General features: G+C 35.6%; 1 protein-coding gene across 2 annotated transcripts; it reads right to left on the bottom strand.

The window, feature by feature from the left end:
* Nucleotides 1–1,351: 1,351 nt before the first annotated feature.
* On the bottom strand, nucleotides 1,352–15,736 carry LOC115965972 (testis-expressed protein 2-like). 2 transcript variants are annotated; one of them, XM_031085302.1, is made up of 8 exons: nucleotides 15,232–15,736; nucleotides 14,519–14,751; nucleotides 11,826–12,510; nucleotides 10,879–11,224; nucleotides 8,643–8,737; nucleotides 7,485–7,679; nucleotides 2,162–2,387; nucleotides 1,952–2,064 (listed from the first exon to the last, which is right to left on the bottom strand). In XM_031085302.1, the coding sequence occupies exons 1-8, from the start codon at nucleotides 15,436–15,438 to the stop codon at nucleotides 2,048–2,050; spliced, it is 2,004 nt and encodes a 667-aa protein (XP_030941162.1). In that variant the 5' UTR covers nucleotides 15,439–15,736; the 3' UTR covers nucleotides 1,952–2,047. The 2 variants fall into 2 exon arrangements, with proteins under 2 accessions (XP_030941161.1, XP_030941162.1); XM_031085301.1 differs by having other exon boundaries at nucleotides 1,352–2,387.
* Nucleotides 15,737–17,207: the final 1,471 nt, after the last annotated feature.

Below are 17,207 nucleotides of genomic sequence, written 5' to 3'. Positions count from 1 at the left end.
AGATGTTCATCGTATTACTCTCCTTAAAGATCAGGGGCACCCAGTCCAAGACAGATTTCATATTTTTAAGGTATACTCCGACCACACAATGATTAGGAGACTTTTAAACCTTTGGCTCCCTTAAATGTCCTAAGGGTACTGCCTATCTCAACCTTCAGAGATTCCTGAGGATTGAGATATCATGGTGGTTGTAGCATTCATCCTTTCCCTTTTGGGCACCACTCTCTGTTACTACACTCAGATGATGTATATTCTTTGGCTAGCATTTCTTGAGGATTGGGCTGAGCTGCATTGGAGGTGCCATACGAGAACAAGGATGCGTTTGTATTGTAACATGTAGCATTCCATATACTACTGACAACTTCTCGCTTGGTTTGTAAGACAATATGGCAAAAACAATACAAACATTAAATAAGAGTTACTTTTATCATCATCTTAATACAACTTTATTGGTTCTAGTCTTTCTACTTTACCCTCCCCTAAGGGCCTCCAGAGAGGCCTGAGAGGGTATTCTCATGATACACCCATTCTCCCACACCTGTGAGACCTACATTTGTTGTTAGAGAAAGATCTCATGAGACCATCTCATAAGATTCATTTTTCTGCTCATAGACTTCTATGGCCCCATTTTAAGGAGAGGTCGCATTTGCTACCCAACAAGACATACCCAAAAATATGTACCTAGCCACTAGCAAATTCCAATAATATATGTTTTTTATTAAAAATAAAATAAAAATCAGCCGTTACAAGTAGCGGAGAGAGGTTCAAATTCTGGTTCTCCTCATAAAGGAGATCAAGTAATGCTATTGAGATACAAGGCACTTGGCAAATTCCAACAATAATATATGTAAATGGTTGGTATTAATGGACAAGTTCATGAGCAAAATTCAGACAATTCATTCTCTTCCGTTTAACAATTGTGAAAGATAAAACCAACTGCCACAAAGCAACAGAATCAGATGCCTGTTGTTGGATGATTACATGCACTTTTTCAAATGCAATTGATCTAGTACTATCCAACACAAGCAGCTAGGATTACCATGTTACATCAACTTAAAGGTGGCTGAGAAATACAGACCATAAATGGCTTGTCGTTTGCTGATAATAGATGAACATTTATGCACATCCTGATTATTTCCTGTACTCAGCTATTTTTCTTGATCAGCGTCTATTAAATGGAAGCTTAATGAAGTTCCCATTTATTATTTAAAAAGATATTAAAAGAAAGTGAATGAAAAGAAAAGAAGGAAAAAAAATTAATTAGATTATTTCAAAATAGTGAATTTATTTGTTTATTTGGTAAAAGATAAGACAAAAAGTGAATTTATGCAAAAAGCTAGAGACAAAAAGAGACTGCCAAAAGGACCTAAAATGGTTATGCAACAATACAAGAAACTTTGTTTTGGTATATAGTGCAGGTCTCAATGATCTATAAGATTGAAGGTCATTTTTTGAGAGGAATAACTCTGAACGTATATTCATATTTCACGTCAAAGATCTATTCCTTACAAAGTAAAGCCATATATGCTTATGTAATATTTCTCTACTATATTCCTATTTTATTCTGCATTACAATAGGACCTAATCAGTAGTTGAAACATCTGCAGGATCCATATACAACAATCCTAGTCCTGCAAGCAAGAATCATAGATGGAACTTCTATATTCAAGGGATGTTAGAAACTAATTTCCATCAAAGCAACAAATACCTGATACCTGACATTCATCCATTGAACAATGGTATTTGCTGCCAATTCCATAAGTTACAAGGAGCAGTCTCTCCTTGATCTGGTTATTTCATGGTCCTCGCATCTTCTCAACAATGTGCCTGCCCTTTTCTTCAATGTGACGCCTCTTTTCCTCAAATTTCTCACCCACCTTCTTCCCTAAATCAAACATCCTTGCTCTTCTCCCCATTCTCCTTGGCTTCAAATCATCATCATCAGTAGTACTGTCCTGTTTCTCAAATAAAATCATAGAGCTAGATGGCGATTCCTCTGCCTGCTTGCAACTTTCTTGTGGTTCATCATTCCCCAGCAAAGGGGTGCTCAATTCTTGAAGGGTTCTGCTATGTGATAACAAATTAGTGGAACTTGTCGAAATTGCTAATCCATCAGAGGATTCACTGGTGGATGTAGGACTCTTGGGTTTTTGATGCTTACTTTCGGGATCACTAGAGGTTCCCTTGCTAGCTTCAGTCTTGGTTTTTCCTTCACTGGGGTGGGAGCTGATTGATTCACGCACGGTGGTGGGGCCATTATTCACTTCTTGGTTAAGCCATAAGAATGGAGCAACCTTCCTTGGTACCCAGTCATCCTTTTCTGATATCATCCAGGGCATGCATACACTTTCACTGTTTGGAAGCACTAGGCTTTCCTTAATTGCTGCCTGCATGAGAAGCAAATTAGCATTATTCGTTCATTCTGCCTGATTTTGTTATTTCAGCAAAACTAAACTTTAATCAAAAGTGAAGGGGCTTTATGCATTTTTCCTAATTGCTTTTTGGCTTCCACCCTAAACTCTTTGAACTTTCAAAGCCTTCAGACTTCCAATGCATTAGGTATACATAATCAAATATATCATATGTGAAGGTGATGAAATACTCATAACCTCCTCTTGCTTGGACGATCACAGGACCACATACATTTGTGTACTAGTTCTAGCAATTTCATCAAGTCCAAGTTAGTCTTTTTTTAGATTTTTAGTTTACTAGTCAAACTAGCAGTCCTAATTCTACTAGTACAAGAAATAGTCTTTATATATACTAGCCAATGTCCCCCATGATGTGCAGTAGTACAATTTGAAATACTTTATAAATAATTACTTTTTAAGGATTTAATTCCAAGTGTCAGCAGATCTGGAAAGGCATGATTGTCACATGGCATAAAGATCATTCTTTCATTAATCTAGTTAGCACCAAGGGGCTTCTATTACTGTGTAAGTTGCCATTAAGGTCCATACACAGTTATGGTTTCCCCTGTGAACTCATCCATTTTTTCCATAATAACTCCAAGCCACTATCCTCATGTCATTCCCTTTGTAAGCCAAACCTAACCATAGGGAAGAGGTGTCTTGATTCTTGTTCAAGGTCAGGCTAGCATGCATATCTTTGCTAGGATCTGGTCCCCTGCCATCCAGTGTGCAGGAAATGGGACTCAGTGATCATTGTAAGCTCATTCATAGAAGAACCAAGCATGTTCTTGATGATGTTGGACTCTGCATTCCGTCATATACCGCTCAGGGTCATTCGTTTGGATGTGGCCATTATACTTTATGCTGAATGTATGCCCATTATAATTTATGCTGAATGTACCCAACGTTGCTAGTCTCCAAATAATGACATGTTAGTAGGTTACGCCAGACAATCTCAAACATTTAGCCCTTTGCACATGGACATCTAGTTCAGCAGTTTGTGTGCATTCACACAATACCTCAAAAACTGTGACTAGACACTTGGTGGGACACAGGCCACCATAATGGCTGGAGGTTCATTTTCCTAAAACTATCATCAACAAGGTAATGATGACCTTCATTAAATGCGAGTCTCTTCGTGTTCCGGTTCCCTCCACCAAAAAAAAAAAAAACTTATAATTTCATTCAAACTTCAAAATGTCGTAACTCCATTCAATTGCAACCTAATTCTCCCACCATTCACTCCCATTTTCCATTATCTCTCCCAATTCTCAAACTCCTGTCAATGGCTCCTATGCCGGCAAGTTTTGTCTTAATTACTCAAACCTTTATATCGTTTTGGCTAACTAAATTGTTTTTAATCCAATCTGCATAAATCAATAGAAAAGGCAAGTTGGCTACAAAATATGCTTTTTACACAATAAAGAAGAGTGAGCAGAGTGCCTTTGGGTAATCATCCAAAAAGACCAGCTAAACATCATTGGCTTGGTCAGCCTTTACCTGACCAACTACCTAATACCATGTGGCTCATCAAACAGCACTTTTAAGCTTTCTTCAGTATTTGGCCTGAACAGTTCAGCAGACTGGACCTGATGCAGACTGATCTTTTTCTAATCTACTCCTTTCCTTTGTCTCACAATGCCCTCTTAGCATTGTAACATTGAAATCATTGTACTGTCGTCATTCGAAAAAGGTAGCATCATGATATCTTCTTTGACGATGTGAGTAGACTACCATCACTTTTCATTGAGCAAAGAGAGTTTGGTAGTCGGACCAGTAACTAACTGTTAAAAAGGAAGTCGTAACAAGGTATTAGTAGGGGAACTTGTGGCTGAATTGAATCCTTCGCGATGGTCATCTGGTCAATGATACACACTTCTATTTTCATAAGTTAAGTATTCCATTTCCTGTGATCAATATTTCATACATATTAAAATAGAAAGGTTAAATTAATTGGTTGAAAAACTCAAAGTACATAAAAGGCCCCTTACGTTTAGATAGGCTAAGGCACCATTACTATGATTAAAATATTAAGGTGCTTCTTGCTTTAGAAAGATTGCAAGGGCGCGTTAGCGCCCTTCCTTCAGCTGGCTTCTCCCTATCTAAGTATTCCCCCATAACTATAGATCAGACTCACCAGACGAGAAACTCAATTCTGCACTGCTGCTGAGTCCTCGGACTTATCCACCACCTAAGATGCTAAGAATCAAAGACTTTTAGGACTCATTCATCCAATTACTACAGCGATGAACCCAATCCGGAATATGAACCATAAAAGAAAATACCAATTAAACCAATCACAAAAATACCAGTTGCAGTGCAAGCAAGTGAATGCGATCCCACCCTCCATTAGCCGGTGTGTATGGGTTTCACTCCTTATAGCTCTACACCTCCACCGAACACTATTGCTCATCTACCATATTTGTTGAATGATTGATCGATTTGGATGCAATGGAATTTTGTCAAATTACTCCAAAAAAAGTCATCCCGTTCCCACAACCACTTTGGTACTGTGCTTATATAGCATTTTTAGGTTATGCAATAGAACCCCGGCTTTGCTCTAGATCCCCCCCTGCTTGCAGAACCCGGTGGCCTACCAATTGTAGAAGTAGGATCTTTGGCAAGGGTGATTTGAAAGGGGTATATCTTTTTTGCAATGCCTTTCATTCCACTGCAAAACATATATATATATATATATATATTTGTACTTTTTTATTTATTTATAAACCAGGTCAACTAACACCAGCATCACCACTATGAAAACTCAATTTCCTTAGTCCTTTTTCTGTGAAACAAAGCCAAGCCCCTTTCCACCTTCGATGGCAACTTATGCAAGCATAATTGAGTTCATTCACTCAAAAGGTGAGCAGAGAAAGTTCAAAATGTGAGCAGTGGTCTTCCTGCATATTATTGCCCCACCAGGTTAGATATGCGTTCATAGAATTAGAGGAACTCTTACTCTTGGACGAAATGGAATCAATTGTAATGGAATGATTAATCTATTTCTTCGTCTCTTTGACAATAAATAATCATCTTCGTAGAGAATAGCGGGAATGGTTGCTACAGATGATGCAATATTCTTACTTACACCAATGAACATCTGGAACCTGGATATATAAAATGTTAAGAGTCCATCCTTTGCCATAACAACCTCAGGGGAACTACCATCCTCCCCCATCTAATTCATATCTTGCACACGGCTGAGCGACGGCTGGTGCCCTGATGTAGATATATTTTCTCAATTTCAGAGTATTCCCAAATCTTGATTGCCACTAGCTGCCCGGCATTGATGTAGCCATCAATTCTTCTTCCAATACCATGCCCAAAAGTGATATCAATGGCCTCTCCTTTCTAGTTGGCTATTGGAACCCAAAAACCCTTTTTTTTTTTACACAGCAGGGCAAGTTCAACATCCTCTTGGAAGGTGTCAATGAGTTAACCCAATTTCCTGTCTTTGGATCCCTAAACATGCTGAATATAGAGATAACGCAAGACGAGCAAGATGAATTGAACTTCCTTCGTGAGGCTACAAGTAGCACAAGGGAGAGCAGGGAATTCATGGATGTGGTGGGGGTTTTCTGTGTCCAACCTACACAATACAGATTAAATTCTGGACATGGATCCACTATTTCTTTGGGGAGTCATCTAAGAATCAGCCTAAAAGGCCATGTTTCAATTCCCCCATCACTTGTTTGCCTTAATAGCCACTATGCTTTCACTCTCTGCATTTCCCAGTCATCCAAAGAATTGCCTATGCTCTCCCACCTCTTCCATTTGGAAGTTAAGTTGGCATCATGAGAGGGTTCCCTTGGCACCCTTATATTTGGCTTCTCTCTATACCAACATCTATAGACCAGCTCCATTCCTACGTATTGCAATCTGTAGGTCTCTATTTGCTGGATTTTTATGGTGACTCAGGTTTCCTACAGATGTTCTTTTAGGAACATTGTCCTCACTATGCTCCAGCCAAAGGCCTGCATAGTTCTAACAGTGAGAGAGAAGGTGAGTTCCTCTATGTTCTACTAAGAGCATGAGGCTAGAGTAAAGGGAAGCAACAAGGTCATTTATACAAAGTCATTGACAAAATTGAAGAGTTTGATCCAAGCCCCTAATCCAAAGCCATTGGAGGCTACATTGTCTCCCCTATTCACAGTCTAGCGAAAAGGATAATAGAAGTGGCGACAGAGATGGATGAGCTTTCTGTTTAATGGTTTTCAAAACCAAAGTCACTTGTGAGCATGATAGAGAGGAAGCTGGGAACACAGGTATCTATTTACATTTCAAGTTGTACCTCACTCATAGAGTAGCCTGGCAATTGAGGCATGACCCTACTATGTCAATACCTCTTCGGGTTAGGAACTGTGGGAGTACCATGGAGTGTCTCATTTTTCGCCACAAGGCATTTGTGTGAGATTCTTCCCAACTTTACATTCCCCACCTAGACCTAGAGCTCAAACTTACACCGGGTTAGGCTTAAACCTGGGTTATATGCTAGGAAACGGCCCATTACTTTTGCCTTTATGATGTTGCTACTCCACCAATCTTGGAGGTATACCAAGGAGATCTTTCCTTAAAATTACAAGGTAAGACCTTGGCTAAGAGATCTAGGAAACCGTGACTTCAACCTAGCGAAGGTACTTCTCGGATGGTGGTGGTTGTTGAAGTTAGTAATTAAGACAAGTTTGGTGGGTCAAAAAATATTGATTTGAGGGTAGGCAAGAATTTAGGTGGAGGTGCCAAATCCCGTGCGAATAACGAGAACCCTTTTTCTTCAAGGGTAGGCAAGATTCCAAGCAACCATAAGTTTTGATTCCTAGGTTCTATCATTTTTTGTTTCCTCAAATACCAAGTCCCCTTTTGAGAGGTCATTATTTTACATCAATTTAAGTATACACAACAATATGTCCATGAGTCAACAAAAACGTTCAAGCAACAAGTAGTATGGCCAAATGTTTATTTGTCTTTCTTTGTAAGATCAACCATACAAGTAATGGAAAGAAAATGATTTAATATGCATATAAATTTTGTACCAAAAATGTGGATATTTATAAATGACAAGAGCAAACTCCATACCTTTAGCCGATTGACCAAGAATAAAGCAATATGGCCATTTGTTATCTTGTGTTCTCCTACAGAAGACTCCAGGTTAAAATCTATATTAGGCATACATGTAAAAGCATACCATAGCTGATCAGAAGGAGGTGGCTTTATATGTAACCGCAGCGTTCCTCGTAGGGATGTTACCCTTATGGCCAAAGAGAGAGGCACCTTCAATGATAAATAATAAGTTAAGACTAATATAAACAAAATCTTCTTGAGTGTTTGCTTGTACATGTGCCTGTGAAGTGTGGCGTTTAGGAAGAGAATGGAATGCAAGTCAAGAAAACACATAAGATAACCCTCAGAAAAACTTATAGTCAGTATTTTATTTAGGCCAACCTATTTTTAATAATCAAAACCAATGAGAAAATGCTAACTCGCCCAAATTTACAAAATCTTGATATAATTTTTAGCATGTTTGAGTTCTTCATAAATACTAAATGATGTTGAGATAATGTCCCAGTACCAATAAAGAGAGACCAATTGATGGAGTCATGGACGATTAAAGCTATCACTTTGCAAATTCACCTATTCAAGAATTATTTTATTGGGTCCTTGTGTGAAGTCCAATTGAAGTGAAAGTCGTGCCCTATTAATGGTCTAAGTATAAGTCTTTTAGGGTTAAAACAGTTTTTAATTCGGGTTTTTATTTTATAAGTTATGGTCAGTTTTATATTGAGGGGCAAATCTGTAATTCCTGCAAATTAAGGGTATTTTGGTAATTTAGTTGAGTCTAGAATCTTCTAGGGTTTTAAGTATCTTAGGGTTTATTTACTTTGGGTCCAAGTTAGTATTTATTAGGTATTATTAGTAGTCCTAATAGTAGTAGGAACCCTATTACTAGTAGTACAAGAGTCTTTTATATATATATGGTGCTCAATGTATTCAAGGAGTAGAATGAGTTGATTAATAAAATTGAGCGTTTTGAGCTATAGGCATAGGCATGTTGGCCTTTGCTGTTTCTCTCTCCTTCTCTATAATTCTTCTTCTTTCCTAACCCTAAACCCACCGCAACTAAACAAAAAATCCCTAATTTTTCCTACATTACCTATATTGAGAAGGGAAAAAGATATACTAATTATTGAACTTTAAAACCTGGATGATTAACTCCATGATAAGATGTCTACAAACCTGTGAAACCTGTCTAGCAATAGCACTCAGAATAGACTTCCACCTGGAACCTTGAGTTGATGCTGGTACAGTGCTCTTGCCGCTTTTTAATCCATCTGCCAAAAAATAAAAACATAAAATTTGAATTAGCATTGTTTATCATAAAGATGTCTTGAACCAGTTTACTGTTAAATGATTGCTACTTGTCTCTCAATTTATGATGAGAACTGCATATTATCTTTTTTTTTTTTTTTTTTCTGAAGTGTAAGAGTACATTTAGTACACTGAATGAGAATTACGATAGGAATTGTAATCTTTATTACTAGGAATAAAATGTGTTGTAATGTAATAACTAAACTTATTCATTAATTTGGTTGTGAGTTATAACATTAGAATGAAACTTAACATTTATTTTAGGAAATTTCTTATTCATACAATTATATCTCCTTAAAAATTGTTATTTTTAAATTTAAGAGAGATATGCGTTATTTTTCATGATTTTTTATTTTTATAATTGTTAGAGGTATATGGAAAGTTTGTTTATTTGGAAATATATTAAGTTTTGAAATTATTGCTCTTACTAAGGAATAGCTAATACAATCTTTTAAAGATGAATAGTTATTCCTCATTTTGAAGAATAACTATTCATAAGAAATTATTATTCCTTGTAACAAAAACATAACCAAACTAAAGAATAACTAAACCATAGGAATAATTTTTTTTTTTTTTTTGATAAGTAATAAGATATATTGATAAAAAAGGAACACCCTAGTGCACAGGGAGTGAACAAGGGAAAAGAAATCAAATACAAAAATTGCAAGAGTCTAGGAAATCAATAAAAGAAGGGAAAGATTTATTTTGCAAAGCAAACAACCAATCCCTTAAAGTTCTAAAAAAGAGAAGCTTAAGGTTCGGAATAGATCTCTCAGTATCTTCAAAACATCTACTATTCCTCTCCCTCCAAAGACACCACAATAAGCAATGAGAAATGATAAACCAAACATAACCATTTCGATGACGACCAAAGCTGCCTTGCCAACACCATAACAACCCCAAAACAGTGTGCGGCATAACCCAAGTTACTCCAAAAAGACCCAAAACCATAGAACATAGATCCGTAGCAAAAGGACAATGAAGGAATAGATGGTCAACCGATTCACCATTTCTCTTACACATGTAGCACCAATCCAAAATCCACACCTTCCTTTTACGTAAATTATCAATCGTCAAGTATTTTCCTAAGGCAACAATCCAAACAAAGAAAGCTACTCTAGAGGGAATCTTCTGCTTCCAAATAATTTTCCAAGGAAACCCATAGAAAGTGGTGCCAGCTAAAATTCTATAATAATCACTAACCAAGAAACCCTTAACTTTGCTAGGAATCCAACACATTTTATCCTCACCTAGCCCCCTTATAGGAGAACCATAAATGGTTTCCATGAAGTCAAACATAGCCTCTAGATCCCGAGCATGCACACCCCTAACGAATCTCACATCCAAAAGAGGACACCATTGGTGGACATCATAAGCTCAGCCACACTGGCATCCTTATTCCTGCAAAATCTGAACAAGTCCAGATATCTAACAGCAAGAGATGTCTCTCCACACCACAGGTCTTGCCAAAACTTCACTCTATTCCTAAACCATAGGAATAATTATTACATTACAGCACCTATTACAGTCTACCAAACATGTCCTAAGTTGTGACACAAGCACTGCATAAAACTATGGATGAAAGCTTGAAACTTATCTAATGGTTAAAAATGATGCTGAGTATAAGTATCAAATACAAGACAAGATAGGATAGATGTGACTCAAAGGGAGGAGATATTAAGTTTTTCATGAAAGCCCAAATAAACATAACAGCATACTCTTCTTTTTCTCAAGTCCTTTATCTGCAACCAACTTAAAACGTTGAAAATAATGCTACAGCCTACAAACCTTGAGAACTTACATTTAAAAATAAACAGGCAAAATTCCCACTTATAAGCTTTGCTACAACAATACAATACACTAACATAATGATGCAATTAAGATAGACAAGTTTACATCAATAAAACCACATTCTACCCAAGAGGTGCAACTCATGGATACAACTAATTACTTCATAAATAATGTATTATAAAACTTATATTGCTAGAACCATTCAATCTCTCCAAATTTCAAACTTAAGGCAACATTATGTGCATTGAAATTCCAAAAGAATAGGAGAATAGAAAATACTAATAGTCCAATATTTAACCAGAACTAGGATCACCTTCCTCCTTTCGCTCATCTACTGTTCCTTCAGAAAGATTCAACTGCTTTCCAAAATACTCGAAACCTTCAAGAAGATCTGATGACACATCCCCAACAGAGCCTGATCCTGTATCTGAATCCACTACGCCCTTCTGTAAATCTAATTCATGAACTTCAAGTCTTGTTTCAATGTCTAATACTGCGCCACCAGAGTATTCAATGTCAACTTCTAACATCCATACCTCATTCATGTCCATTGGAAGAATCCTCATGCCATGAATATGAGGTGGGAGATTCCCAAGATCGATGTCAGTGCAGATGACATCACCTATGTAACTGGGGGTTCTCATATTGGAAAGTGTTCTCTATCATATCAAATAGCAAAAAACCAATTCAGCAAAAAAAAAAAATTATAGCAAAAACCACAACAAACACTAGTAAAATGCACCCTTTTTTTTTTCTTTTTAAAGATTAAATCATATGATATGGAAAGCAAATAAATTTCCACAATTACATGTATACAATAATATTATCAACTCTTTAGCCTTATTATTTTCTATCTTTCATCACACTTCCAAAATCAGGAGGAATAGATGTGGTTCAATCTGGTGAGTCTAGTTAAATCCAACTGAGAGCCCGGGTCCATGAAACTAAGAGTAATTTGTAGTTCAATCTTTAAAGAAAATTAAAATATATCACATGTCACAACGAAGCCTCAAATCATTTTTTTCCTTTTCTGATTCCTGAAATTTTAGGTATGTTTATCCCTTATTAAAAAATAAATAAAAAATAAAAAATAAAAAATAAAATCTTAGAGAACTAATTTACAAAAGTTTCTGCAGATTGAGGATAAGAAGGGCAATGAAACAAAACCATGTCTACCTACCCCAATACACAGTATATGTTCTTCATGATGACCACAAACAAATAAAATGAAAAAATACATAGTAAAGGAATAGAATAGACCTGAACCCGTGATTGTATGGATTTTTTCATCTCTGAATTGCTTTTCAAATCAAAAAAGAACCGTGAAATTAACAAATTCCAACAGAGTGTGCCCTCATCATTACAAAACTTGTCATCAGAATCTACGTCAGAGATGACAGAAATATGACTTTGGCTTCCAGAATCTGAAATTGTTGATAATGATGATGATTCAACCATATTTTCTTCACTATTAGATCCCTTTACTGATGGAGCACCATTCACCAAGCCAGTGGCTGATACTGTCTCTTGGAACGGACGAATTTTCTCACTTTCCCTTCTCTCTACATGGCCTGATAATGAAGACAAAGTTGGCTTATTTTCTTGACCAACCCGAGTCTTCTTTGCAATTTTCTTCAAAAATAGCCTAACCTTTGAGGAAGTTCCATCAGGCCTATTTGTCCGATCTACTGTCTCAGAAGAGAACCCTATCGAGGGTTTCATAAATGAAGGATATTCTGCATTTATGTTTGTTAAGTAATTATGAAACTCCTTCTGCAACTTGGAAAACCAATCAAGTCTTTCTTTCTTGTCACATGAAGCTAGACGGAGGGCCTTACACCATGATTCCTTCTCCCAAGAAGTCTCAAGATAAAAGTACAAAGTTTTACTTCCATTGTAAATTACCGAGCTCTTGCTTTCCAATTTTATGGGAAACCTTTTGGCCCTGTAATACCCATAAGAAAATGATAAGAAAAGGAGGATTTCTCTTTTTCCATACCATAAACAAGATCCATGACAATTTATGTTTACACAACTATTTTGTATTGCAATGCCATTATAAGTAAAATGACAAGTCACAACTTTTTATGTTCCAAATATACGAAGGAAAATTAATTTCCAAAATGACATCCCTGAAACCAGAGAGTTCCTACAGACCAAACAAGGGTCATGTAAATCAGCAAGGCGCAACCATCTTTCATGTCTCATGCATACAGACATTATACATTCCAAAACAATTACAATGAGCCTCTCTAGTATGACCTAAAAAAAGTTGACTCAAGGCATAAGGGCACCAACAATTAATTTATTAAATTTGTCTTGAGTGATCTAATATTCATTATTAATCTGAAAAGGGTAGAATTATGAAACATGATCATAAGCATTTCCAAAGAAAAATTCATATTCAAATAGGCACAGAAACAACTCCATTTATCCAACCTTGATGATGAAATCAAGAAATTGTATTCTTAGTTGTCATATAAATACGTCTGCAGCACAAATCATAAGATTTGTACAAAAAAATTAAATAGGGATAAGGTACCGGTTTCAAGATTATAAAACGTTCTCATTTAATCATGGGTTCCAATTAGTTCCACAAGTAAAGTCTCTTATTGTTGTATAAGGGACTTTAGATCAAATCCCTACTACACTAAAAAGAAACTCATCAGTGTCTTTAGCTTAATGGTATAGAGCAATCAGCAATCATCGTGGAATGAATGCTAGGTTTAAATTCTATCATATTTATCAAAAGAATGTTCTCATTTAATCCTTGACCATGTAGCATAACTAGAAATTTTAAGGGTTTTAAAATAGATGATCTCTGCCTATATCCTAAAAACTAAGTAGTGCTTCTTGAAATCACAAAGAAAAATATGGGTTTTATGCAACAGAGTGATGAGATAGTTGTTAACAACTAGAGATATATTTCTTAATCAGTACAAGCAAAAGTAACTGCAAAGAACCAGAATATAAGAAATATTTAACAAGCTGGATCCATGATGCTTGAAAGCAATAGGTTATAGATATCAATTAATTACAGAACTTTAAAACTTGATGAGAAAACTTCAAACAAAAAAGAAAAATAATTATTTCTATAAATTTTATCATCAACAGCATTAATCTAAGTAATTTGTTGAATCAGTGTCAAAATTTCCATCAAATAATATTAATATCCCTACTCGGCTACTCCATTGGATCATCTTTTACAAGGAAGAAAAATCCGCATACTTAGAACTAGGAACGCTCTAACGTTCACATAATTCTTAGAAAAATTGTGGCAAGTCACATCTCTAGAAAAACAGGTATATTTACTATGGCTGATAGAAAAACGGTTTACAAGGAGAGAGTGCCCAAGAGCTTATATACACATAGTTAAGCTTGCACTTAAGCCATGTGGGACACTTGGATCATAAAAGTAGCCTATTAACAGATATCAATTGTGCGTAGGAGGTGAAACTTACAATCCAATCACATCTTGGATAAAGGGGCATGTTATGCAATAACCCTATGCCAACCTTCCAAAAGACAATGATTGAAAAAGCATGTTGTGCATGATATTGCGATTTAGCAGCTGGCATGGATTCTCATTTTACTTTTAGAACTTTGAAAAAGCATGAATAATTAGCAGAAATCACAGAAATCAAAATCAAACTTAATGAGGGTACAAGCGAGGAGTCCTTGCCACCCCTTCCTCTTTTGAAAGAAACAGAAGGTTCAAACTTTTTTTTTTTATGCGTGGAACCTTACCCAGGCCCTTTGGATGCACCCCTAGGGAGCATACCATGGATACACGACCCAACCCACCAGAACCGTGTATCGGGTAAAACAGAAGGTTGAACTTCACCCAAAGAATTGAAAGCATTTCCCATCAACAGATACTAACAAATGTTAACCTATGCCAAGAAAATCATGCATATCACCCAAAAGAGGAGATCTGGAAAAGGCCATACTACCATTTTCTTGAAGATAAGCTTGTTGCTGAAACAGCTTCAACTATGCATCCCTTAAGCTCAATAGCAATTTGGGAACCATCCGATTCAACCAGAATAAGTTTTCGGTCCTTGATTTTTGCGTACTTTTTAACAGGGGAAACCTCCAAGAAATCTTTCTTTCTCTTTTGCTCCTTTGGTCCTTTGTCCAGCAAATTTTTTGAAACCTTTTCTGATTCCAGAACCCATACTGCTCCCTACAGACAAACACCAGCTTCAAAAATATAAATAACACACAAACGTAGGGTACAAAGAATCATACTTGATAAACAATTGCACTTTCAAAACCACAGTCAGATTTTCTTTTTCTTTTTTTGATAATTCGATAGTACAATTAACCATCAGTTATATCAGCATATTAGTATTCAATGGTACCACATGATAGTACTATCAACCTGTTATAATGGTTTTGTTAAAAGCGAAGCCTTAACCATTACTTTTAGCTTAAACTAATAAAAAAAAAAAAAAAAACATTAGGCAGAAAATAGTTCCCAAATTATAGTTTAGTAGAGTAAAGGGTTTGTTTATTTCGTACTAATTTTTTCATATATGTTCTTTACTTGACATCAAAGCATAGATAGCATAACAAAAGAAATGAAAGGGTCACCCACCAATTCTGACCAGAAAATACATTTATATGTATAAAGAAAGAAAGAAAGAAAGAAAGATGTACCAACCTTTTTGTTAGAAGCAAAATGGAGAGATTGGAGGAGATCAAGGTCGCGGGATGAGTGTTGTGATATCTGAGCTTGTTTTTTAAGGTTCTTCTTATTCAAACGGTTTATGAAGACATACACTCCAACTGCTTCTGCGCCCAAAATGGTCAGCGCCCCAACCGCAAACCCAACAACGAACACCATCAACCATAGAAACAGCACCATCATTTTCAACAAATTTGGTTGCCCACTGCCACTTCCACTTCCACTTTTTGATCAACAATTTTTTTGAAAAAAAAAAAAAAAAAGAATTTATTCTGGATGAGAAGAGAATTGAGAGGATAAGATAATAAAGGTGAAATCAATAAATAATAATTAATCAACGATTTAATGGGGGTATTAAATTTTTCTAATTAGGAATCAGGTGCTGATGCTTCTGCAAACTGCAATAGATTTTTATTCTATTCTTCTTCCTCTTCTTCTTCTTCTTCTTCTTCTTCTATGGAGAGAGAGACAGACAGACAGACAGACAGACAGACACGCAGAGAGAGAAAAGAAAACGCGTCTGGGAAAGGACTTTTTTTTTTTTTGAGAAACCGTCTGGGAAAGGACTTGACTGTCGGTGTTGGAAGTTCAAAAGTTTTTTGATGAGAGGAATCCTAATCTTATTATTAACTCGTAATAAGACCAACCATCGTTTTATTGTCAGTATTGGATCAAGTACCGGCGGTCCTCCAAAATTATATATTAAGGACAAGCTAGAGCCTACATGTTTCTTTGCTTCATCTAAACTACACAATTACAATATAAACTTAGATTTTGGTTTATTTTTATTTATTGCATTATTAATATTAAGTTACTAACGTGAGTTCCAGTTAGCTCAACTGGTAAAGTCTCTGCTGGTTATATAAGAGATCTAATAAAGAGCAATCATCAGGAGCGGACGTCATATGTTGAAATTCTCTCTCAAAAAATATTAAGTTACTAACCGATTCAAATTTATTTTGCCAACATATATTCAAAATTTGACCTATAGCCCAAAAAATAATAATAATAATAATAATATTCAAACTTTGTTATAATTGAGTTTTAGTGAATAACAATAACGGCATATATTGTATTGGATACATGTACTTCCGACTGTGAGATGGATTCAAATTCTAGTTCTTCTTGTAAAAAGGGACTAGTTAATGTCATTGAGTTACAAAATTTTTCATAATTGCATGTATTATAAAACTCAAAAATAATAATCAATTTTTTTAAACCATTTTTTTGTAAATAAAAAAAGCATGATAGATAAACACATTTTTAACTATGATTTCACTGTTTTGCAAATTTTTACATTACAACATGACTTACTTGAGTCTGTGTAAATTTTTTTTTTTTTTTTTTTTTGGTAAAAACTAAAAAGAGTCTAGAGAGAACCACCATGGTTGTCAAGATCGGGACTCAAATCGCATGATCATATAATCTTACGATCCTACTAGGCCAAAACAACTTAGATCATAATAGGATTGTATATTTTTCAAGATTCTATGTAAAATTAGTTGGATCATGTGGGGTCAGTAGGATTGAACCGATCCTGAACAATCCTACTAAAAACCTAAATTGCTTTGAGTTGGCTTTAAAAAATAAATAAATAAATCCAATCAACCCAATGGATAGAAACGACCCAATATGTCCAATACTATAAAATAAATTAAAATTTTTATTAAAAAAAAAAAAAAACCCTCGTTTTAAATTAAAAACTTATTACCCAAGCCACTAAAATCAACTTAATGGCACTCTCACTCACTCCCTCCTCTCTAACCAAATTTCGCTTTTGGATTTTATATTATAGTTAGGTTCTTAGTTTTTTTTTTAGAAACAGTTATCTACTTAGTTAGTTGTCATGTGCAAACTTATTTTGGATTTTGAACTTGAAACTTAGAACATGGAAAATATTTTCCAAATGTGTTGATGATAGTTTTGGCACTTGGTGGCTAATTAAACATTTG

Source organism: Quercus lobata, chromosome 10 (assembly GCF_001633185.2).
Source record: "Quercus lobata isolate SW786 chromosome 10, ValleyOak3.0 Primary Assembly, whole genome shotgun sequence".
NCBI lineage: Eukaryota > Viridiplantae > Streptophyta > Magnoliopsida > Fagales > Fagaceae > Quercus > Quercus lobata.
The sequence above is the reverse complement of the archived record's forward strand: the minus strand, read 5'-3'. Positions and strand labels throughout refer to the sequence as shown.

Excerpts from the sequence above, each read along its gene's own strand:
- LOC115965972 (XM_031085301.1), bottom strand. The coding sequence starts at position 15,438 with ATGATGGTGCTGTTTCTATGGTTGATGGTGTTCGTTGTTGGGTTTGCG. Across the intron at positions 8,738-10,878 it reads AGATGAGCGAAAGGAGGAAG|ATGGATTAAAAAGCGGCAAG; the intron begins GTGATCCTAGTT and ends ATTTTTTGGCAG. Across the intron at positions 2,388-7,484 it reads TCTTGGTCAATCGGCTAAAG|GCAGCAATTAAGGAAAGCCT; the intron begins GTATGGAGTTTG and ends CTTCTCATGCAG.